We start from the raw sequence: 25,596 nt of genomic DNA on the forward strand, positions 1-25,596 counted from the left end.
GCAACAGGGCAGGACTTGAATAGATGCTGCTAGCTTTAGGGTGGAGCTGTGGTGACAGAATAATAAATATACCTTACATCTGCTCAGGTTCAAATGTGTTGTTAAAAATAACCCCCCCCCCACACACACACACCCCAGGCTTAAATATTCTGCGATGGAGAGAAGCTTCTATAAAAGAAATCCAGTTGACATCCCACCAAAACACCAAGGCAGCACTGTTGTTTGTTTTAATGGTTCAGGATTGCACCTGGGAAATATAAGCAAACCAGCCCACTTGCTTGCTTTTACTAGCTCATGTTTCTGAACTGTAAGGCTGGCTAAACAAGAGCAGAGAATCTACCTCAAGTGTTCTGGCTTGATAAGCAGATTCTCTGTTCTAAGTATCCAGTGATGTCGGAAGCAGTTTTTGCAAAGGAAATTAATGGGAAGATCACACACACTCTCTTGATAAGTGTGTTAAATAAGTGTTAAATAAGAAAGTGTTAAATAAAAAAATTGGTATCTGAAGAAGTGAGCTGTGGCTCATGAAAGCTCATACCCTACCACTAATTTTGTTAGTCTTGTAGGTGCTACTGGACTCTTGCTCTTTTTCACTGCTACAGACAGACTAACCCAGCTGCCCATTTTGATCTATAAAAAAATCCAAATATTGTCCTACTCAAATCCATAGTACATTTCCTTCAAGTAGGTTTTGAAGGTTAATTTCATTTCTGGTCCATACAGTATAAAATTCCATCCATTGCTTTGCCAGTTGACTATGTTATCAGCCCAGTTTTATTGTCAGAAGATCTGGAGAGGTCTACAGGAACTCAACAGCAGGTGCAAATTGTGAAACTAAGGAGCCGTTGTTAACACCCTTGGCAATAAGACAATGAAGAAAGGAAAACCAAAATGGAGCCATTTCTTTAAAAACGGGGGAGGGGGGGTTGGGTGCAGGCAGGGCTTTTTTTCTGGAAAAAGAGGTGGTGGAACTCAGTGGTGGAGCTCAGGAGGACCACACAATGACGTCACTTTGGGTCAGCTGGAACAAGGCCCTTGGCAAAAATGGTCACATGGCCAGTGGCCCCACCTCCTGATCTCCAGACAGAGGGGAGTTTAGATTGCCCTCCACGCCATGGCATGGAGGGCAATCAAAACTCCCCTCTGTCTGGAGATCAGGGGGCGGGGCCACTGGCCATGTGACCATTTTCAAGAGGTTCCGGAACTCCGTTCCACTGCATTCCAGCTGAAAAAAAGCCCTGCTTAGCTCCATGTGAAACACCCAAAGGAAAGAAGTCTTTATTTTAAAAAAATCACTGGGTTAGGCCATAGATCCAGAGGAGTTAGCCGCGTTAGTCTGTAGTTGCAAAATAGTAAAGAGTCCAGTAGCACCTTTAAGACTAACCAACTTTATTGTAGCATAAGCTTTCGAGAACCACAGCTCTCTTTGTCAGATGCATGGGTTAGGCCAGCAGTTGAAAATTCAAAGGTCCTGCAACCCTTAAGCGCAGTAGGGTAAAGCAGTCCAATGGGTAGGATCTAATAAAGTTTTTGGCTGTTGAAAAAGGGCAGTAAGGGGTTCCCTTGACCACCAGAAAGGCTATACAAAGGATCATGGGACCTGCACGGACAAAAGCCATGTGGAATGGGGGCTGTAGTAAGGAAGGGAATTGGGCAGGATTGAAGGAAAAAGCTGGATGGATTCAACGCACCAATAACTTGAAATTTTGTTAAATGATTTCCCTGGAGCCCAACATTCTGTTTCCGGTTCTTCTTAAGATGGGTGTTTTAAGACTTTGTATAATGACATACTTTGTAAACTGCTCTGAATGGGTGTTAAGTCATCTTGAAGGGTGGTATATAAATCTTCTTATTCTTATTCTTATTATTATGAAGACAAAGAAGAAGAAGAAGAAGGAGAAGAAGAAGAGCACTAAGAATGGTACAATATTGTTAAATACCACTGCATCTCGAATAGGGATGAACTAATATAGGTATCATGTCCATTTCCTTTTGATTCCATGTTTGCTTTCAGTGTCACCTGCAAGAGACTGCCTCAGTTTCATTCTTAGCTTGAGTCTTTTGTTCCTTTTATGCTATTTATCTGCCTTTTTGAATGGGGAGGCGCTCTGGCTCAGTGGCCGAGCATCTGCTTTGCACGCAGGAGGTCCCAGCCAGGCTCGATCCCGCCCCCCCAGCATCTGCAGTTTAAAAAGGATACCATTTTAAAGACCTCTGCCTTAAACCCTGAAGAGCGGCTGCCAGTCAGAGTAGACAATACTGACCTTGACAAGCCCAATGGTCTGACTCAGTATAAGGCAGCTTTCTCGTATGCTCATGCAACGGGCACACAAATAATGTTCAACACAACAATAAAGACTCCCAGTTTGTTTCTTACAAGGAAGAAGCAAAATTGAAAGAGGCATGCTTGAATCGAGTACATGTGAGAAATTTAATCCAGAACCTAATCTCAATTTATAGAATTCTTTGAGTATATGTAATGGACAAACATGTGCACACGTGCATATGCACACATATACCTCTTATAAACCAACCAATTTCTCAAAATATCAGGATATGTACTTAAGCACTTCTCAATATTTCTTTGGCCGTGAATGCTTTTTCTAGTGTGAACAGTTTGTCTTCAGCATCCACCTCTTGTGGATCACAGTGACTAGTCCCCAAATGATCCGGTCATCTGTTTGATTCATAGTTAGACCAATGAATGAACAAATGAAATCGTTTTAACACTAGCAGGCAACAATATAGGATATCTAGAGATCAGTCAGTCTAATGTAAAGTTGCTGTCCCAAGCATGCTTATGTGGGAATGAATCAGTAGGTCTTACTTCCAAGTAACCATGCATTCAGTTCAGCTGCACAAATGAGCACAAAGCACAACCATTTCATCGGATGGGCTTCGCAGGTATTGTTGTATGAATTTCCGTTTAGCTGCTCATGGGAAGCAAGCCACCCACACCGCAGTCAAGCACAATGTTCACGAGCCGTTGGAAAATCCCACCCTGCCGAAAATGACTTGTCATTGTGGGCTAGCCCTTTCAGCACCTTCCTCAACCAAGACCAGCCAGCAGCTGCTACATTGACCTCTCTACTTCACTGGAAAAATTTTTCCAAGGTGGAAGGAGCTATTCTGGTCATGTTGTCCCAAAGGCAGCAGACAGGAGCTGCCGAGTGCCAGGTGATGTCTCTCCATGCAGTTCTGTGGGGCAAAGAGCATCATGTGGCCAGATAAAGCCGAGGTTGTGCAATCTCACCATTTGCAAAGGTTGGGAGTGGCGGGTCAGAGGTGAACATGAAACGGGACGGGTTGAAAGAACACTGGAGCACAGCCCAAGCTGATGGAAGGGAGAGAGCCCTCACTCCCATTCATTTTTCTCTGAGGCATGATTTGGATATCAGACCGAGGGAGCTTTATAGTCCAGGACACTTGGAGCATACGCCAGGGTATTTACCCGGAGGCCCTTCTCTCTCTGTCTCCCCACATTCTGAAGCTGGGAAGGTATGCTCCAGAGACATGGCCTACCCTGTTCACCTGTATGGTACTGTAGAAGCAGCCCTGGTGTCTCTGACACCACCACCCCCGCTAAAGGCAACCAAATCACCTTCTCCGTTCAGTAGCAGTAGCTGCAGCACTCCAAACAAACCCCTACCAGGATGAACATCTGAGTTAAAAATAAAACACTGGAAGCGACTTTAAATAAAAAATGCCTCCCTCTCTTTTTTCTTGTTGCAAATGTTTGCGAGCCATACCAGAGGAACAACCTGGGACTCAGATAATAATGTGTCCTCTGTCCCTGAACCCCATTATTATTATTAAGATCGATCAAGAATTATGCGCTAAATCAAGATAGCTAGAGCATAGAGGTAGCTCTGCTTTGCGTCTGCTCCACAATTACGGAACTCCTTCCGGCTGGAGTGTGCAAGGCTGAGAGTTTTTGGAAGCATTTTAAATAAACAGACATACCAGGAAGTAAATCCTCTTGAATTAAGTGACATTTTTGACAAATAAACCCACTGAAGAAAGGGACGGCATACTTTCCGTATGTTTGCAAAATCACTTGTTGAGACTGGAACTTGTTCAGTCTTAACGCCTGGAAATAATTCCAAAAAGAGTTGACGCACAGATACACCCCGCTGGCTCGCTTTGAAACTTTGGAAAGTAGCACAGAAATGGGAAGGGTGGATGCTGGGCACAGTCAACCTGGGCCTGCTTTTCTTCACATTTTGTGCACGTGCCCCCAAATCAAACCTTTTTTTAAGAAGGTTTTACACAGTACGAGAGAATGATTGGGTATATACAGTGTTGCTTCATCCATTGACTGTCCTGTTTGGATCACCGAAAGGTACAACATGAGCTGAACATCACAGACGGGTTTGGAACGGCAGCTGAGACTTGGATTACCTACAGATGGCAAGATCACAGAGCTCTGGAACTAGAACACTGGATTGCTGAAACACAGGGGAATTGCCAAAGCGCATGTAATGTGTCCTGATAAGATGTTGGGGAGGCAGGGATGATCCCATCCACCCCCTCTTCTCCTTGGCAGTCTCTGGTCCCAAATCCAGCATCTGCTGGGTGGATGCAGATGCACACTCTAAAGAGCCACATGCTAGCTGGCTGATCAATGGTGACTGGCTCTTTAAGACAGCTGGCCCTTTGTCAAACAACCTGTCAATCAGCTGTCTGGTGCCTCTCCCCTCTGAGCAGGAAAGGGGAATGGCCCAGAGGAGATTGCTACAAGGTCACCATTGGCCTCTCCCAGATGTGTCCATAGGGCTTCTCGGTAGCGTGAGATTGCTGGGCATGCCCAGCTAAGTCTGACTAAGGGCTTTAAAAGGTCCAAGAGGGGAGGCCAAAAAAGACACACTAGCTCGGGCTCCCAGAGGGGAGTAGAGCTAGAAGAGGGGAAGTAAAAGGGGTGCTGCTTAACCCTCTCCCCTCCCCCCAATCTGAGGCCAAGGGAGAGCACTACCTGTTGGACTCAGGTGCATAATAGCCTAGGTCTGGGACCTAACAAAAGAGATCTAAAGAAACAACCTGAGTCATTTGGGAAAGCCTGGGTTCCTTATACTGACTATGATTGCCCAGTATCATTGAAACATTAATAGATAAGTCACCAGCTATGATGCAAGTATAGAGGTTATGCATTTGCATCTATTTGTTTCTTAATACAAAAGAATTGAAATTACAAATGGCCTCAAGTTGGCATTGCCAACTTGTGCGAATTGTGTCATGCAGAGTTCGATCATGTGCCATCCTGAAACCTCTGTAGGAGCATTATTCCCTTACAATGTATGCCTCCAGGGAAGCTTCAAAGCTGCCCAGAAGCTAATTTCTCCATGGAAACCCCTTTGCACATAAGCTGCCTCTTACAGGGAGGTGGAAAATACCCTTAGAAAACCACACGGAGCAGTTCCAATTTATCTCTGCTGTTAAGCCACATTTGAATGTCTCTGCTGGTGGAGGGGAGAGTCCATTATTACTCCCAATTGTTTGTTGTTGTCAACATTTGCTGTTTTATTATATGTGGCCTTTGCCATTCTTCCTTTTCCTTTGCCTCTGTGTTTCATTGACTAATAGGGTTGGAGGACACCAAGAAGTTGTTGGGTCCCCTGGAAAAGCATCTCAAGAATAGCTTCTGGTGCAATATGTAACAATGGCTTCACAGCAAAAGCATGGATATGTTTGTGATCATTTTATATCGTTACTTCATTCATGGCTGATGGACAGGGCTTTTTTTCTGGGAAAAGAGGTAGTGGAACTCAGGGGGTTGCCCTCGGAGAAAATGGTCACATGGCTGGTGGTCCCGCCCCCTGATCTCCAGACAGAAGGGAGTTTAGATTGCCCTCTGCGCCGCTTGGCGGCGCACAGGACAATCTAAGCTCCCCTCTGTCTGGAGATCAGGGGGCGGGGCCACTAGTCATGTGACTATTTTCAAGAGGTTCCGGAACTCCGTTCCACCGCGTTCCAGCTGAAAAAAGCCCTGCTGATGGAGCTTAGGGGCATCAGTTTCTTGGGAACTGTGGACACCTACAAGAAAATACAGATTGCCGGATCATGCGGACTAGCATTCCGGTACAATTCCCTTTAAAGTCAGGGATACTTATGCTCAAGAATGAACTGATCAGTGAATGGTTAGCTCATCATTACTTGGGTCCAAAGCTCTGTTCTGTTCCAGCTCTTCCATCTTCTTTGACTGGCCCGAGCAAAGCCATGCAATTGCTTCTCGAGGTGACCCATTTCATTTTTTAAACTTTTCCTTCATTTATAGCTTGCCATTCTCACTGAGACTCAAGGCAGTTACAAAATAACAGAAAACAATCCAATCAGACAACATAAGATATCCAATATGGAGGCAAGCAAGTGAGCAAACAAACGTCGAAGGCATGACATACCATAAGGCAAAGAGTAAGTTACAAAGGCAGTAAAAAACAATAAAAAATTGTTCAGTCAGAAACCATAATTCAGAAACTAGGTTACCAAGGTAGAAGTCAATGCAAAGCAAGGTGATACATACAATAAACATTGCAATGGACGACCACAACCACTTGCAATGCAGGTACTACACAATAGCACAGCTGGGCAGTTCAAATCTTGCAATATCTTCCTTGCCTTTGAAATCTCTTTGGAGTTTAGGCTGGAATATTGCGACTGCACCATACCTTGCCAAAGTTAATCATTGAGTCCTACAGTTTATTAAAAAATAAAGCACAGCAAGGGTATAAAACCCAAATAAATGGGAGGGCCACACTGCCCAAGGCTCACAGTCATACCCCCCCCCCGCTCCATACAACATCAATTCAACCCCATGAAAATGAATAATCCAAAATCCTCTTTTCTGATGCCCACTAATCATGGCTCAGGATCAAGTTTTAGCAAGCATCATATTGAAAAACGGTATGGGCAGAGGAGAGCCAGAGTTGTGAAGGCAGAATCCACCATCCAAGTCCACTTTCCGATCTCTTCCTGCTTGCCCTATCCAGTAGGAATCAAGGCAATTGGCTGCAGTCTCAATCCCACAAGGTGTTTTAAATAGCAAGCCATTTTGACAAATGAGTCTCCTGACCAGAAAGAAGGCCGGCCTGCTATTTTTTGCTTCCGGGCTCCCTCCATCCCAAAGATTGGTGTGAATCGTGGTAGGAATGCTGCAGTCATGCATGCCTGAGAAGGCTTCCGGCATGATGCAGCAATGAACATTCAGCGCATGCGCAACATTGCCCCATCAGCCCGTCAATCAGTCTGCACAGTCCATTAACAGAGAGCAGGAACATTGTATCTGATGGCGAGACCTCTGCTTGAGGCCCCAGGGAGCTGCGGCCACCTGGCTTAGCACTGTAAGTGGGCTCGGTATAAAGCAGCTGTCTGTTCGCAAAAAGAGAGGAAATTAACAGTCTACAATGGATTTACTTCTTTTGTAGCCTGCCTTTCTCCCCCAAAGCAGCTTACATGGTTCTCCTCACTCCCATTTTATCTTCACAACAACCTTATAAGGTAGGTTAGGCTGTGAGCGTGTGTGACTGGCCCAAGTGTGTGACTGCTGTCCCAACAAGCTTCTGTGGCAGAGTGAGGATTTGAACCAGGGTCTTCTGGATCCTAATCCGGCAATGGGAATGGGGAAATGCTTGTGGGAAGCAGTGATAATATCTGCTTCTGACAGACCATCCATAGAGTCGTCTTCAGTAAGGTTCTTTGTAGGATGCTGAGCTTCTTGGGGAAAGGTTGCCTGGATCTCTGAGAGAGGGGCATAAGGAAAATAATTGTTGGGATACTGTCAGTGTAACACTAGAGGAGTTAGCAGTGTGAGTCTGTAGTTGCAAAATAGTAGAGAGTCCAGTAGCACCTTTAAGACTAACCAACTTTACTGTAGCATAAGCTTTCGAGAATCACAGCTCTCTTCCACAAAGAGAGCTGTGGGTCTTGAAAGCTTATGCTACAATAAAGTTGGTTCCAGTCTAAGTCCACTGAGATCTTCCCAATGGGGACCCAAAGCAGCTCACATCATTCTTCCCTCTTTCATCTTATCCTCACAACAACCCTGGGAGGAAGGCTAAGTGGGCACAGAAGGACTGGCCCACTGGCTGGAGGGGGGGGGCATGATTTGAATCTGGGTCTCCCAGATACCAGTGTGACACTCTTACAACTGCACCACACTGACTCTACATGCCACTGTGAATCTCTGGGAAAGCAGGCAAGCAGGGAAAATTGTTTAATTTTTTTAGTAGCAGGCTGAGCTTGGGAATGGAATATTTAGGGAAGAAGGAAAAACAAAGAGGAAAACAGCATCGCTTTGCTCACTGCAATGTACCTCTATGCAAATAGGAGAGGTGCAGCTCTACCCTAAACAGGGCGACACCCTTCAAAGTCCCATATAACTCTGTTTAGGATCGCACTCTTGGGCTGCAGTCACGCAAACAGCCTTAGAAACTTCATTTGCACACATTACTGCTGCCTTCTACACAGTCGGTGTTTCTATTCCAACTGCTAGTGGTTCCCCAGGGTTCCAGATAGAGAACAGCCTTTCTGTGCAATGGCTATCCCTTAACTGGAGATTGAACTTGAGGCCTCTTACTTGCAAAACAAGGGCGCTACTACTGAGCCACAGCTCCTCTTTGGCTTGGGCCCACACTGTTCACTTTTTAAGAACAGGAAAGTCTTAGAAGAGTTTTCCTTTGAGGAGGATCATGCCCAGAAAGTAATGTGAGCCTCTCTCTCCTAGGATTAGGATTCTTTTCCACACACACACACCCCTCCACCGCCCCCCCCCGGTGGCAAGTGTAGTAATTCTTTCTTAAGGTACCTTAGAAAGGAACAGCCCTTGCTCTCATACTGTTCTCATAAACTAATAATGGAGGAGTTAAAACATTTATCTTCTTTAACAAGGAGCCCACCCTCTGCTTTTCCCAATACCAATCCCTGTAAACAATACAGGAGATAAAAACGTTATGGAAGGAGCAGGCTTTATGTATGTATGGCAGAGCGGGAAACCTATTTGTGAAAATGTTGTTATGAAATGGCAATTATTTCACTAGTAATTCAGTGTGAATACTTGGAATATTGAGACACTTGGCACAGTGTGGTATAGTGGTTAGAGCACTGGACCATGACTATGAAGACCTGGGTTGAAATTCCCCACTCCGCCTTGAAAGCTCACTGGGAGACCTCTAGCCAGTCACTCTTTTTCAGCCTAACCTACCTCACAGGGTCACTGAGAGGATAAAATAGAGACGAGAGAAGCATGTTTCCCCCTGAAGAAAGGGCAAGATAAAAAACGTGGCAGTGGGGGAATGTGCCATCACGTCATAGCTGAGTTATAGCGACTCCTGCTGGGGTTTTCAAGACAAGGATAAAAATGTAACAGGAATATAATGAAGGGCATGGAGGCCTTGTTGGGAATTTGTCAGTGCCAGAATATAGTTGGCAAATCCTAGAAAAGTTAGTATCTATAGCAGAAATGGGCATGGAAGCATATTAAGCTTATAAATAAAACTCACTAATTTCTGACATTTGTGAGCTCATTCTAGAGGGCTGTTATTTTATTTTGGAATAACAATGAACCAGAAGACAATGTTAGACCACAGGCATTGTCGAAGCATATGGGATTTTTCCAGTTTAAAAAATCAAGAGCTTCTGTGATTCACAATGGAAAGAAAGCAGGGAGGAGTTAAAGTGGAAAGAATGGAGGAGTTAAAATGGAAAGAAAGCAAGGAGGAGTTAAACTGTTTCTTAAACTGTAGTAACTTTGTGCAAAGAGGGCTTGGGAAACAGAGCTGGCCCTACTTCAAGCTTGTTGGAGAGGCTGCATAGAAATTGCCTAAATAAATAATATGCTAATCACACAACTTTCACTGAAATCCACACAGATGAGATAGAAAGCAAATTTAATTGTAGAAAGATAATACAATTTTTAAAAGTGTTGAAACAGCACAATATCTTGGACACAGGTACTACAGGTGTTCAAACTTATTTAAGTTTCTTATATAATTGTATATTCATATAACCGACCCATCTCACACATGCTACATCAATGTGATAGAGGTTTTCTAAATATGAATACACTTTTTAAAATGTAAAGAAATCAATCAAGTTCAGATCATGAGACTAGATGCAATATAAAACTAGTTTCTGCTCTCTTGGCCTAAAAAAAAAAAGATATATCTTGTATAATCCCCTCTTTACTTAAAGGTAAATAAAAGCAAACAAAATCATCCCCACACACATCTGGCCGTGTGCACGTCTCTGTATTAATTACAAAAGAGATGCTGGCTATTCTTAAGACTCAAGAAAAGGCTTTTCAGGCTTTGGTGAGAGGAATGTCTGTCTCTTAAAATCCAGAAGTAGTAGCTGTACAAAACACTCTACTAGAGAATAATGGCAGAGTAGATGGGGAGCGGAACATCTACAATGCTATCAGAGCAACTTACCAGAGGCGCACAGCATATAAAGATGTGTAGATACAGAGTTTGGAGATGTGAGGCATAAGCTTTTGGACAGCTTTGTCAAACTAGGCACTGCTCCATGAAATACTCTTATTTCATTGTTCCGTGTTTAGCTCTTCTTCCAAGGTGCTTGTGTTAGTCATTTAACTGAAAGGTTCTACGGCATGGTACTGACTTGGACAGCAGACTGCAGTAGGGATTTAAACTTGTGTTATTAATATGCCCAAGCTAAATATTCTAGGCACTGCATCACACCAACACAATCAAACTGTGGGTCCAACGCCAGAGGTCTGGAATTCTGTGATTCAACCCACAGTCAGGCATCCTTATTATGATGTGAGTTTTCACAAACTCCCCCTGACATGAATCGCCCAGGAGAGCCTGATCTTGTTAGATCTCAAAAGCTAAGCAGTATCGGCCTTGGTTAGTAATTAGATGGGAGACCTCCAACAAAGACCAGTGTGGCAGAGGCAGGCAATGGCAAACCACCTCTGTTAGTCTCTTGCCATGAAAACCCCAACGGGGTCACCATAAGTCAGCTAGGACTTGAGGGCACTCTCTACCATCCCTCCACAAACTCCATGCAGCTTCCTCCACCCCCTGCAAACAGGAATTGCCAGGCTGAAATTCCATATGCACGCAGACTCTGAAGTACATTTGAAACCAATGAGATTTGGAGCTGATTCACACACACGCTTTTAGGGTGTGGCTTCCTCCTGTGGTGACCTTTTTCTTGCCAACATGGACTGAGATGGTGATGTGATGCGAGATGGTGATGTGCCCATATTCCAGTCTGGCACACAACTACTGATGATCTTTTACATCCCTCCCCACAGTGGAGTGCTAAAGCAAGTCCACGGACAATCCATATTCATCGAAGGGAAGAGGCATCTCCAAACTGATTATGAGAATCAGCTTTTATTGCCAAACAAATAACTCTCCAGTTTCTTCCATGAGAATGCCCAAACTTGATGCTTAGAAAACGGTACTTCATTCGTTTGACTTGCACATTCCTATTACATTTGGGAGCTTTGAGAATTCAGAAGAATAACTGGCAAAGGCTGTCGCGGTATGTAAGGAAAAAGGGAAGGGTTTCATAAGTCATTTGAGGCAGAAGTTGTAATATTAAGGGATGGAGACATGGACTAGGGTAATGCAGGGCATGTTTATAGGCTGGTTAAATCCCTCCTCTTAAACTGATTTCAAACATGCTATTTAATAAACAGGTTACAGCCTCTCTTTCTCTGATGGAATGTGAAAGAAAGAAATGCATTTATATCAAGTTTTTAAAATCAATAGATGGTTGTGCCGGTGGGTGGATTTTCAATCACATTTCAACCTTTCCTGGTGGTTTTGTGTGTCTGTGTGTATGAGATACACACATACACAGATGTATCTAAATTGCATATTAGATTCCTGTCACCACACAAACACTCCTCCCCCAGTAGATTTGTGCACATTTGGGAACAGCTTTTCACATTTTAACTTCTCCTTCATGTAAGGAAGTTTCTTTCTACTTACAGGCACAGGGCAGCGCTCTCATCAGAGAACTGCTCCTTTTCTCGGACCTTCGGCTTTTGCCGCCAGCCCATTCCCTTCACCTTCTGCCTTTCACTGGCTTTTGAAACTGTCAAAATTAGGGGAAAGTGTTGTTAATTTCACCCATGATTCAGGTTTCCTTTTTAAAATCCCAGCTCTCTGGCCATGGACTTGCTTTCTGGAAGGTGGAGGCAGAGTGAAATTGACAACGTTTCCTCTTAAGTTTGTCAGTTTTACCAGAAAGAAAAAGAAGAAGAGCCTGGCTTTGGTGAAACAGAGAGATCTTTCCCAGGACCTTCTCCTGGGAAAGAAAGAAATCAAAGAAAGGGCAAGCAGCCAGACAACACGTGAATGAGAACTGCACACGTTCTCACCAGCTATGGCATGATGAGATTGCATTAGAACTCATCGGCAGAGACCCCCATCCAGGGTCATCAAGTGTCCCTGTATCTGTGCTGAGCATCTTCTGCAGTAGGCAGGAGGAGCATGATGGCATTTAAAGCAGAAAAGGCATCACCTGTGAATGGTAGTAATAGACATTGACTGACACAGAAGGTACGCTTGAAAATGCATGTACGATTTTGGTCTCAGTCACTTGCTGCAAGAATAAATACCTCTTTGAATATTTTAATAGTAAAGTAACGCTAATGTTTTATAAAATAAATACAGTACAAATAACATGAAACTGTGAGATCTACCAGTCTGGGTTTTTATTCAACCTTTGGCAAATACAACCTGTCTGCTTTCAAATCTCTTTTATTTGTAGCCAAGAGGACTAGAATCCTACTTCTAAGATAATCTAAACAAACAAACAACCAAAGATCCCATGCCACAAAGCCTAATGCTGTGCAAATATCGTATGTTAGCAGTCGTATAGGTTTTTCAAACGGGGGTGGCGTCGTCTTTATCATCTTTCCACCGAAAACCAGTTTCAGAAAAGAAGAGAAGGGATAGAGGATCGTATCACCCGATTTTTGAATTCTTCCTCTTTTTAAATCTCTGAGGTTTGAGCCTTCGCGAACAGTTGACTGTTTGAATCTCATAATGCAATACCTGTTCCTCTGGCTTAACGTTACAGTGTTTCTCACACCGCAAGATTGCTTCATATTCTTCTAAGATGCAGGGCCATTTTCTCCCCAACGCTAGCTGGGCTGTCTTTGCTAAGGCAAAGGACACTCCCACTTCCTTTAATTATATGTTTTGTTTCAAATTGGTGTCCTTTATTCTGGGAATGAGTCACCGCCTTGTAAACAGGTAAATGTGGGCGTCAAAGAGGGAAAAATATATGTTTGGCTCCTCCAGGTGGGTGTCTTTAATTTTCAGGGTATCAAGGTTCATTACTGCCAAACTTGCAGCCACCCTCCCAGATCTGTTGCACTTCACCAAACCCCAGGTCTGCCTCTTATTCATGTAGGTCACTTGCTTTCACTAAGAAAGCATTCTAAAAATGCTTTGATGGATCGAGTCAAGGGCAGACCCCCACCACTGCAAAATAAATGCACTATGGGGGAGGGGGTCACACTGGAGCGGGGAAAGCTTTTTGCATAAGCATGCCTGATGTTGCTAGACCCAAACAATGACATTTGAACATCTGGCTCCAAGGCATTCCAGGAAGAAATAAAGCTGTTCAGCCAGGTGAGGGTGCCCGGTACACCCCTTTGGCATAGCTCGATATTTTCCAAGGCTCAGCCGCAGCACCAGAGAGCCTGTTTTCAATGCCAAGGCACAGCCCAAGAACACATGAAGTAATAATCAAAGAAAGTTATTTTGGATGTGCATCGAGTGCCTTTCCATGTCCCCGCAGCCCACGCACACCTGGAATTCGGGAGCCCTTCCCGGTTAGAGGGTGCAAGGCCCAGACATGCTCATGTGACCCTAATGGCTCTCATTTTTTTTAAAAAAAGCCATTTCTCACCACTATCAGCAGCTCATTCAAATCATCAAGGATCTCAAGATCCTTACTCTAGTCTTGTAATCTCTGAGCTAAGAAAAAAAAATCTGGGTTTTAAAGTGGATGACACAGGAATCTCAGCTGCCAATTCCTGGACCTTGCCCAGCCAACTGAGAGCCAAGCTACAAGTGACGACTTATACTTGCCTGGCAAGTGAACAGACTCACGTGTATTCCATTTGATCAGGTGGAGAGCAAGTGAATGGCAAGTGAACAGGGAGGAATACACAGACAGGAGTCTGTTCACTTGCCAGGCAAGTGTAATTCGTCGCTTGTAGCTTGGCTCTGAGAGTCATGTTACGAGGTGGCACCGAAACATTTTCAGTCCTGGATTTCAGCAGGTATTTTTGCCTCTTTGGCCTGTGGAACAATGGTAATATTCCTCCTTTCACAAGCACACTGATGCATAGAAAGAAACTGCATTGCCAATGTGAAATTAAGAGAGCAATCCTAAGCAAGTCTTCTCAGAATCCTGCTAGGTCTATTCAATGGGGCTTACTGTCAGGAAAGTGTTCTTAGCCTTGCACTGTAAGTAACCTAGAACAGTCTCTGGTCCTGCTCTTGCAATTCCCTGGCAATCCTAAACAGGCTTAAAATCTTCTAAATGCATTGAATAAATCCAATAACCTTAGAGGACAGTAATTGTGTTCAGGAATGCACTGTTAGTCTTGTTCGAAAATCTCTCCATAAGCAAAGAGCCTTGCAGTAATCTTCTTGCAGTAACGATGGCATCCATACACAACGTCTGGTGCTCAAACCACTCTGCACACACTGTCGGAGAAATCCTTACAACAGCCTTGCAGGGGAGGCCAGTATGACTGTAGATGGGAGAAGAAGGAATTGGCTGGCCTAAGCCTCCTAGGGAGTTTGTGGCTGAAGCGGTATGTGGCCTGGCAGCCCCCCCCCTCTCCTTCCTTTACGCTACATGCCAAACCCCACTCTGTTCGCCTCTCCCAGGAAACCTGCTTTGGGTGGCAGGATCCCCTGCATGCCTCCTCCAAAGGAAGCCCCACCGAGAGAGGACTAAGCCAAAGGCTTTAGTAGGCAGCTTTAACTTGAGGGGTGGGGGGAGCTGAATACATTGTTCCGCTTTTTACTTTTAAGAAAAAAAAGTATCTCCCAGAATCAGATAGTGAGCAAACAGGGAGGCAAAGGGACCCTGATTGTTGTAAATCTGTATCACATGTTCTCTGCTAAGGAAGATCCAAGGAGAAGAAGGGGGGGGGGGAGAGAAAGTTAGTTTCAGGTAGATAGCAGTGTTGGTCTGCGGTAGTACAGCAGGACAGGAGTCCAGAGGCACCTTAGAGACCCCTGAGATTTTCAGAGTAAATGCTTTCCAGAGTCAGAGAGAACAGGGAGATCGACGTGACTGTGAACAATCAGCTGGTATCTGAAGAAGGGAGCCTTGACTCGGGAAAGGTTATACCTGAAAATCTTGTTGGTCTCTAAAGTGCCACTGGACGAAAATCCAGCTCGATCGGTAGATACATACCCAGAGCGAGCCGGCGAGCGAGCCTCGTCCAGCTCCAAATGAGCTCCTGCGCCTTGACAGGCGGCCGAGCCACCCCCTGCCCTCCTCCCCGCTCCGCTCTGTTCCGACTGGGCCGGACTCCGGGCGCACACGCGCGCTCGCTCTCTGCCCGCGGCCCCGGGTTCCGAGCGGCGCGGCGGGTGAGCGTGCAGCCGCACGGCCCGCCGCCAGTGACGCGCCTGTTGCTATGGCATGCGCCGCCCCTATAAATATAACCGAGCGCAGGAACTTTCCCAAGTCAGAGACTTTCGGAGACGGGACTCGGCCCCAGATGGTCCGGCGGCGTCCCAGCCCAGCCTCTCCGCGCAGTCCGCCCGGGCTCTCTCTGCGGGCCGCCTGGAAGTGAAGCAGGGCGCCGAGGCCTCGGAGCCACCCGGGAGCCGTCCGCCTGCGCTCGGTCCCGAGGCTGGGGAGAGGGGGGAGCCCGGCGCCGCGATCCCCCTGCCCCGGGGGGGCCTCCGCGTTCATGCAACGCCTGGTGGCCTGGGACCCGGCATGTCTCCCCATCCAGCCCCCGGCCTTTAAATCCATGGAAGTGGCTAATTTCTATTACGAGGCGGACTGTCTGGCTGCTCTGAGCAAGCTGCACCCGCGGGCGGCAGGGGGCCGCTCCATGACCGAGCTCAGCGTCGGCGACCACGAGAGAGCCATCGACTTCAGCCCCTACCTGGACTTAGCGCAGCAGGCGCAGCAGGCGCAGCCGCCTTCCTCTGCGGCACCAGGGGGCAACTTTGAGCCGGTTTGCAGCGGCGGCGGAGCCAACGGCGGCGGCGGCGGCCAGGATTTTCTCTCGGATCTTTTCTCCGAGCAGGACTATAAAGGCGGAGGGAAGAAGCAGCAGCAGCACCCCGACTACACGTACATCAGCCTGGCGCGGCACGGCCACCCGCCGGCCGTCGGGCAGGGCCACAAGGGCGGCCCGCTGCTGGGCTGCTTCCCGCCGCAGATGGTGGAGACCAAAGTGGAGCCGGTCTTCGAGCCGCTGGACTCTTGCAAGGGGCCGCGCAAGGACGAGGCGGGCGGCGGCGGCGCCGGGCCCGGCCTGGGGGGCATGGCCTCGCCCTACGGCAGCACCGTGCGCTCCTACCTGGGCTACCAGTCCGTGCCCAGCGGCAGCAGCGGCAACCTCTCCACCTCGTCCTCCTCCAGCCCGCCCGGCACCCCCAACCCGTCCGATTCCTCGAAGTCCGCCTCGGCCGGCGGCGGCGGAGGAAACGGCGGCGCTTACCCGGCAGGCAGCGCTGGCGGCGGCAAGAACAAGGCCAAGAAGAGCGTCGACAAGCACAGCGAGGAGTACAAGCTGCGGCGGGAGCGGAACAACATCGCCGTGCGCAAGAGCCGCGACAAGGCCAAGCTGCGCAACCTGGAGACGCAGCACAAGGTCTTGGAACTGACGGCCGAGAACGAGAGACTCCAGAAGAAGGTCGAGCAGCTCTCCCGGGAGCTCAGCACCCTCCGGAACTTGTTCAAGCAGCTGCCCGAGCCCCTCCTGGCCTCCTCGGGCCACTGCTAGCCCCGGCCCTGGACGCCGCTGGAACAGCCGCTTGCGGGGAGGGGGCCGAGGCAGGCCGAGGGGAGAGGCCGCGGGGCGGGGGGATGAAACCAGGGAGTCCCTTCTCCGCCTTGCTGCGGGATGAGACCGGATCGGGGACGAGGGAGGAAAGCGGGAAGCGGCCCGAGCGCGATGTGCGTGCGCGTAATACGCTTTTTGTTTCGCTGCCTTTTTCATTGGCTCTCTGATGTGGGGGGGAAGAAAAGCACACCTTCCGCCGCGCGTTCTGTGCAAGCGCAACTCCTTCGGCTGGCGGGGGGAGTCACCAGGCGGTATCCTTTTTTTTTTAACCTCTGCAAACCTCATGGAGGAATGGTTCTTTGCAACTTTCAGGTTGGTTGGTTTCCGAAGCACATGGGATACCCAGCTGGACAGGACTCTTACATTCTACGATCTGGTATCTCTGCAGGAGGGGTGTGGGGGGGGGGAGGTTCTTTTTATTTTGGTTGAATGCTAGTGTTATTTAAAAAAAATACTAAAGGAGAGCGAGAGAGAGCGCGAGTCCAGAGTGATGCAATCTTTTAACCATGGCTGAGAGAGCTAGCTACACATGATGCAATTTAGTGTAACTGTCAGTCATGGATTGAGTAATCTGTTAAAGATGTTCCTAAAGTTTTTTATTATAAAGAATGATCTATTTCTATAATGAAAAAAGACATTTGTATATTTTGGGATCTATGCATTCTTGCTACATATGAAGCATTAATGAACAATTTTAATAAAACTTTATTGCTAGGAGGGAAAAAATGAGAGCTCTTGTTTTTTTTTCCCCTTAGGCTTGACCTTTTAAAGGTGCTTAAAACACACATGCACACAGTGTTTTGAGTTGGGAAGAAGAGGGTAATGCAGAAACATTACAACAAATGGGTGTTTTGCCACACACGTGAAATAGCGGTGGCGTTCTCCCAGTGCCTAACTAGAGTTCCCAGTGAGCCCGAGATTTGCTCTTTGGGTGTTCTTGGGTCTGTGTGTATGGAAAAAAATAAGAGACAAAAAAAAGAGAATCCCCCTGGCTTTCCTGTGCCTTCTCCTTAATTACTTGAACTGGGGATTTGCATGTGAATTGTTACATACCTGTGTATGGGAAGGGGTGGATCTGAAAAGTAAGAGAGGCAAAATCGGACAGCATGAAACGCTTGACAAGATGGCTTTGACCCCCAGTGAGTCTGATGACCCAAGGTTTCTGATCTTTTTAGTTAATTGTAGAAGAGGAAGAATGAACAATGTGAAAAAGTAATGATTTGATCAGGCACGGGGAGAGGTTTGAATTAAGAGTGGTGAGATGTCTTTCGTGATCAAGACCGCGTGAGACAGGAGCAAATCTATCCACAGTTTCTCTTTGGTGAACTTCTAATGAGGAGTGGGCTGGGCAATCCCTTTCATTCCCCAGAAGGGGTTAGGTTGGTTTTACTCCTGTGAATCTGAGCTTTTGGTTAGAAGAAACCGAAGTTTCTAAGTCTCATGGTTGCCGAGATATGTTAAAACCTCAAAAACAGATGCTTGAGTAAATCTTTCAAATGCATGATGCTTTTCAAATCACGCTGGTTTGATTTTTTTAAGTAGTGTTTTTCAATTATTGGCTTCAGCAATATCTGCACATTTGGAACAAGGCATCACAAACTGCATGAGCCACATTGTTCGCCTTAGCACCCACCATATTGAAGGAAATGAAATTGAAATGGTATCAATTGCAGGTAACAGAAATGCACCAACTGGCCCCAGCCTGGGGCTCGTTCTGGGTTTCCGGTGCTGTCACAGAGTTTTGTTGCTGTCTAACTTTGCCTTTCATCAGCTTTATTTATTTATTTTGGAAAGGTCATCGTGGATGCCTTGGGGTTTTAGATGGACTGCTGGCAGAGTGAAAGAGATTTGCATGTGTGAATACAAGCAAAGGACCCTGCGGTGTCCAGGGGAAATGTGCCAGCAGTGGCAGCGAGAAGGATTTCTCAAGGCCTGGAAGTAGAACATTCCTGGCCTTCCTCTGTGTGCTCTTGCGTCTGTGTAGCTTGTAAAATGTTAACAGAGCCCAAAGTTATGTGCGTGCGGAGGGGGGCCGGGGAACTGAATTCCCTGATCTGATCTGAGTCAGCTTTTCAGTACACGATCAACCCCTTTTAACGCACACCCAACTTTTAAACCCTGAGGTCCAAACCCTGGAAAATAAATTCATTTAACTCTTCCTGGCAGCTAGTGGTAACACTCAGAACTCATTTTGCTTAATGACAGCTGACTTAAAATTGCTCTAATGTATTTCCCCTTAAGGAAAAGGCAGAGGTATCATCTAATGCTGATTAAACTGTTTTTTCCCTAGCAACAGAGAGGCCTTTCAGGAAGACCTGTGTTCAGTTTTTAACCTGCAGTGGTCCAGAAATTCCAGGTGTCAGGAAGCTTGCTAGGGTGTCTTTATATTGCTTTCCAGATTGTGCACAGGTAAGGAAATTTTCCAAAGTACAATATGCTAAAAAAAGTTAGTAAGAGTCTTTTCATTCAGTTGCTTGAGAGCAGAATCAGAGCGAAAAACACGAGGTACAGTTTGGATGAAAGAACATTTCTTAGATCACCCAATTAATTCCTCTGTGAAGTACAATGAAATCCCCTGTCCCTCATTTGCTGCCTTAGATTTATTTAATGCAAGTTAAGAAATGTATTTCAGTTCTTGCCACTTAGGATAACTTATTGTTAGTAGCTTGCAAACTTGGGTGCTTACTTGGGAATAATCTCCACTGAACTCACCAGGCTTCTGAATAAACATGCCCACGATCCAGCTGTTAGAGAACATGCTACATGGGTATGCAACACTGCATAATACTGCATAATCAATACTCTCCCTAGTATTGATTATGCTTCTCACTGCCGATCTCTAAAGTTTTTCTTTCCACGCTGAACTGTTAGCATGACTAGTTTCATGGGCCCAGTAGGGCTTTCAGTTTTGTGAACTGTAGCCCCCTGTGCTGCATAGCAAAAGCAAATTTGGATACTGCGCAGAGTCCTCTAGTTTCATGGGGGGTCGGGGAGAGTTCTTTTTGGCGTATGGAAGATTGTGTGAACGCCTAAAGTACTCTTTTGGATTGGGTTGCAGTTCAGCATAGTTAAAACTAATAGGACTGGGATGAAAAGGGCTAATTGAAGGGGCAGCCAAGGACTTGCATGTGCACCTCTTAAATAAGGAACCTGTATTACAGACCTCTCTTGATACTACTATCAAGAGGTCCAAAGAGACTCTTGGGTGGGCAGAAAATGGCCCAGAGGACTTTGCACGGGCCTTGGATCTTGTTTAAACTGTGCTGCAACCAGTGCATAGCTGTTTTGGGTGCTTGGTCAGCACACCAGCACAGTATTCACAAGAGCTGTGGATCTCTGGTGTGCAAATAAAGCACCCATCGTTACTTGACAGGGGGTTGTGGTGTAGTTTAAACTAAACCCAAAGCCTGTGTAAAGTAGCAAGGAGCCACTCTTTGCTTCACATTTAAATCAGTCTCTAGTTGTAGGATTTTGGTGGAATTTTGCCCCTGATGTCACTTCTGTGTGTGCATGTCGCATTCTTAATGCCTCTTGTTTTTGGAGCAGATAAAGTCATTGTTTGCCTTCTGTGATATCCTTCATTTAGTCAAACATGACTTCTATCATAAACAGTTTCAAAACTTTGATTCCAAAAGTTTTCTGTTTTTAAAGTTCAGAATTTAACCAGGTTCCAAAATGAGAGATTTAAAGATTTGCTGAATTCTTGCTATGAATTCAGTGAGATTTGTAAGTGTGTACCTGTGGCTGGTTTGGGACCAGTATTGCTCACAATCTTCTGATTATTTTTTAACAAAATGAAAAACATGCATGTAAGTTTTTTCATGAACAGTTTTCTGATCAGGTTCTCGACATTATTCCATTTTAAAAGAATTCTTATATATTGTTTAGCACTTAGAGAATTTAAAATACAGCATGAACTCTGTTCCAAGGAATGGATTTTAGTGTTGTCAAATTAATTTTCAAACAACTCAGTCCAAACTCTTAGAACTAAGGAGCTTTCTGACCACTACCCATCTCACAAGCCCAGTTGTAATGGGTAAGTGGTTGATTTGGGTTCTGAATCGTGTGAATTTGTGGTTATAAGAAACTGTTGTTTGTCACTACTAAATATAATTTAAAGTTGCATCACCATATTCCAAAGTAACGTGCACATTCAAATAAGGAAGAGCTGGGAGCCCGCAACTAATTGCTTGTGTGGGGGGAGGGACAATGTTGAAATCTCCTTCCATTTTTACCATGTCCCAAATTTTTCCCCTCAAGCATTCTATGAGCTCTCAGCAAGTTGATTCCCCCTTCCTTTTTTTAAAATGACATTCTCAACATTCTAGCCCTTCTGGGACACCTTTGGTTCCCTTTGGGTTGTTTTTAAGGATTTCCCTTCTTTTGGTTAATTTACAAGATCAGATTTTTCTCCATACCTCATAGGGTCCCCTAAGCAGGTAGCCAGAGACTCCTATCGTATGTCTTGGTGGCTTGTTGTTGTGGCTTTCACCCTGTGCATAAGAGAGAGCCAGTTTGCTATTACATACAGCAATGCCGCGCATACCTTCGCCATTTCATGTTTAATTGTACTGAGGATAACATCTGCCAGATTGCCCATTGCACACAGCTTTACTAATAAAATGCTAAACTTCTGAACACATTTTCAAGCGAGCAAGCTTACTCAGGCGCTCTACGTATGAATTTATGAATTTAATGAATTTCAGAGCCAGCACAAGTGAGCCATGAATTATGTAGTTGACCTATCTGAGGACTGTAATGCCCCCAGTTTTTCTTGTGTTAATAAAAAGATTGCATGTGTATTCATGCACATACTGTGAAGTATAGTTATGTGTGTCCATTCTTTGTGGTTCACAAACAATCTAGAGTGGTCATAAGAGAACAAATATCAGTTATAGCACAAATAAAGAGGCCGATTTTCTGAGTAACTTTGTAATTTAAGGCGAACAACAATGGAACAATTGTGTATCCGAATTTAAGATGGCTTAAAATGCCAATATTTAAATAAATATTTTATTCCACCTTCTTTGATTCCTAAGTTTTTTACATTATACTATAGTTACATTTTTCAATGTTTGAGGCTCTTTTGAAATTCTATTGCCGATCGTACTGCCTTAGTTTTTACAGCCTCCTAAGACCACAATGCAAGATTTATCAGATATTTATCTTGCCCCTCTTCCAAGGATTTAAAGGTGGTACTCATGAGTGTCCTCACACTCAGTGGAATACTAACCAGTGCAATACTAACCAGAGTTACTAACCAGTCTAAACCCATTGGTTTCAATGAGCTTAGACTGGCGTAACTTGATTAGGATTGCACTGTCTGTTTTATTGTCACAACAGTTCTCTGTGGTACGTTTGTCTGAAAGGGAGAGCAACAGGGCCAGGACCACCTGGTAGGTCAGGGATGTGAACTCTAGTTGCCCCAAGACTAATCTGACACACTAACCTCTGAACCACACCACCTCTCCAACAGTGACAGTTGAAGAGGTAAAATAGTGAGAATTAAGACATCTTGTGTCTCCTGAGACGTGGTACAAAAAAAATTCCTAAATTAAAAAAGTGTGCTGTCTTGTTTTAATTCATTTGCCCAAACATTCATGCATTTGTGTTTTGTGCGGATTTTCATAGACGACAATTTAAACCCTTTAAAAAAAACCCCCACAATAACCAGAAAGTTATGGTTCAATCCAGTTTATGGGCCTTGCATAAAGACACAATGGTGCAGAGAGTGCACTGGAGAGGAGTCCAGAGTGAACCTGGCTCAGTGTGCAAATGGACCTCCCTTTACATGCCACCTTTCAGTGCTCCACATTGTTCATAAAACATGGCTGGGAAATGGAGGACCCCCTGTCAACACTGTACTTTCAAGCCTTCATTGAAGGCCAGCCTGGCCCTCAACACCGGGTTGCTATATCCAGAGCACAGAGAGAGTGTGGTGGAGCCAGCATGCAACTTTGACAATTGTTTTTGCGTGAGGACAGCCTACGAAGTATGTGGTTTTGAGAGAGGTGGCTCATATTGTAGGTCATGAAGGAAGACTGGGTGGGAGTTGGAAGGACCTGCCTCCTGGCCCCATGTCATGCTGGAACCAGTGGCTGTGGTGTGTTGGCCTGGCTGACTCATCTCTCAGCTGCTGGGGTGCAGTCAGGTGAATCAGAACTCCCACATCCGCGAATAGGGCTCCATCACAGACATACCTGGCCTGGACTGTCCTCCCCGCCTCCAAATCTGATTCCATCCATGGCCCTCCAAATATGCTGGTTCGTTTCCTTGGTACATCAATAAATGTTTGGAAACCTTGACAGAAAATTTCTAATTTCCCTTATCTGGTCTGTTGTTTCCTTCCACAATTAATAGTGGTGTGGGAAAGGCCGTTTGATAGGCAAAACCTTATAGGTGTGGAAGGATTAAACCTTTCTTTTCTCTGCATGGCCTCCATCCAAACAAGGGTCCTGCCTGGCTGCCATGTAGCTTTACAACAGGTTGGGGAGTTCACGTCACAGATCTCCTTGCTTCTCATCTAGTTTAGCCCAAACGCTTCAGAGTTGCTTTTACAGGCAACAATGTATGTATTCATTTAGATATTTATACCCCACTTTTCTCCCCTATGGGGATCCAAAGTGGCTTATGACATTGCTTTCCCTTTTTCCATTTTTCTTCTTCTTGATAACAACCCTGTGAGGCAGGTTAGGCTGAGAAAGTGATTGGTCCAAGGTCATTCAGCAGCCTTCCGTGGCTGAATGGGAATTTGAACCTGGAACCACCAAGGAAGTCCAGGGTCGTTACACAGAGGCAGACAATGGCAAGCCCCCTCTCTCCATCTCCCTTGCTTTGGAAACCCGATGGGGTCTCTGTGAGTCAGCTGTGACTAAATGACACTTTGTACACATGTTGCCAGATCCTAGTTGACCTGCTAACCGCTACACCATGCAGGCTCTGCACTGTGCTGAAGATGATGAACTTTGTCACTTGTGGATCTTTTCCACTTAAGCAGAGTCCTTCTAAGCCCTTTGACTTCAGTGGACTAAACTCTGCTTAGGATTACGACATTAGTTTTTCTGCCCCCATGCATACTGGGGTGGTGTGCAAGATGGAAAACTGGACTCTGGTGCCAAAAGATCCTTCAAATACATTTGTGCAAATCTGGCAGCTGTTGGGGTCTGGCCATAATTTGGAGACTTAGAGAAATCCTGAAGACGGGTGAAGTGAAGCAACTGTTTTTAAACAGTGGCTCAGGGGAGCCATAGATGAGTCTGCTGGCAGTAGATGGTTGACAACAGTGACATGGGGATAAGTAAGTTTTGCTCACAGAGTAAAGGACACCCCTCACCTGCTAGGTATATCCCAAATAAAGACAGGGCTTGCAACTGTCGCAGAGTCAACCTACACATGTCATTGGGGAATGATGCTCAGATTCTCTGGCCTGTGATTTGGCGTCAAATGCAGTGTGGAGGGAAGGGGGAGGGGCATTTGGATCAAAACTGAGGTAATGAGGAAGGGAGCCGTTAACTCTTCCCCCGCTGTTTTTGGAATAAAAAATGCCTCAACAGAAGATATCGACAGATACATTTATTCCCTATCAGGGCTAAAAGTAATTTTGGAGTAGGGGAATTTTGATTGGGGATGGACCAAAGGGAAGAGTTCACCATCCTTTTCCACAGTGCCTTAGCCCTGGTTCCTGTCCTGTCCTCTCAAGAGCTGTTTTCTGAGGCTTAACTACCTGGTGGGCGAAATTTCTTTCAGGAATATCCCAATTATGACTTCTGTAGAAGGAGTTTCTAACAAAGCTCCCCCCCCCCACATTATTTTAGAAACTGAATTTCTGGCAAATGGACTCATGTTCCTATTCTAAATGTGTCCTGAAATCTTCCTGAGCTCTTACAGGGAACACCACGGTGTCCCTTGGCATGCTGCTTCCCTGCTAGGAAGCCAGTTTGGGCAGTCCTGCAACAGAGACTGATTTGTTCTACCCTCCCTGGATGTAAATTCACAGGTAGCACGTTGTTCTGTACGTTATCAGCAAAGCTGTGTGGGATAGCATCTCAGCCCTCAATGTGGTTAGGGAGAAAACCATGGGAAAATCCAGGCTGATTGTGTTGGAAGGAGCTGCGGTAGCCTGCCAGCACTGCAGGAGTGAACAAGGTTAAACGGTATGCACAGAACGATATAAACACAGAGGGCCACTGAGTGATATGCATGATTTCTCTTCTGAGGAGAAGCAAACAGGTCTTTTATACCCAGCTCCAAAGCAAATGCACTTAGTAACAAACCCCCCAGATTAGCTGTCAGCCTATGTGCTTTTTATTTCTTTAGATATTTATACCCTATTTTTTCTTCCTGATGGGGACCAAAACTGGCTTACAACATGGTTCTCCTCTCCTCCATTGTACCCTCCCCACTAAAGGCAGGCATGAACTGAAATACAAATCAAAGTTCATCACGAACCGGGCTGGTTCATGGTTCATGAACTGGCAGTTTGTGGGAGCTCATTTCTCATGAACTGTGATGAATTTTAGCCCAGTTCATTTGGTTTGTATTTTGGTTCGTCACTGCAGACAGCTTGG

At 45.6% G+C, this 25,596-nt stretch overlaps 1 protein-coding gene across 2 annotated transcripts in view; it reads left to right on the forward strand.

Annotated features, from left to right (window-relative positions):
- Positions 1-15,676: 15,676 nt before the first annotated feature.
- The window catches only part of CEBPB (CCAAT enhancer binding protein beta), a 65,552-nt gene continuing 55,632 nt past the window's right edge, over positions 15,677-25,596 (forward strand). For both annotated transcript variants that reach the window (XM_054981219.1, XM_054981220.1), the window contains exon 1: positions 15,677-19,438. In XM_054981219.1, the coding sequence (XP_054837194.1) occupies positions 15,923-16,969 (1,047 nt within the window). In that variant the 5' untranslated portion in view covers positions 15,677-15,922 and the 3' untranslated portion in view covers positions 16,970-19,438. The remainder of the gene's footprint in view (positions 19,439-25,596) is intronic.

The sequence above is a fragment of the Eublepharis macularius genome, chromosome 5 (genome assembly GCF_028583425.1).
Source record: "Eublepharis macularius isolate TG4126 chromosome 5, MPM_Emac_v1.0, whole genome shotgun sequence".
NCBI classification, from domain to species: Eukaryota; Metazoa; Chordata; class Lepidosauria; order Squamata; family Eublepharidae; genus Eublepharis; species Eublepharis macularius.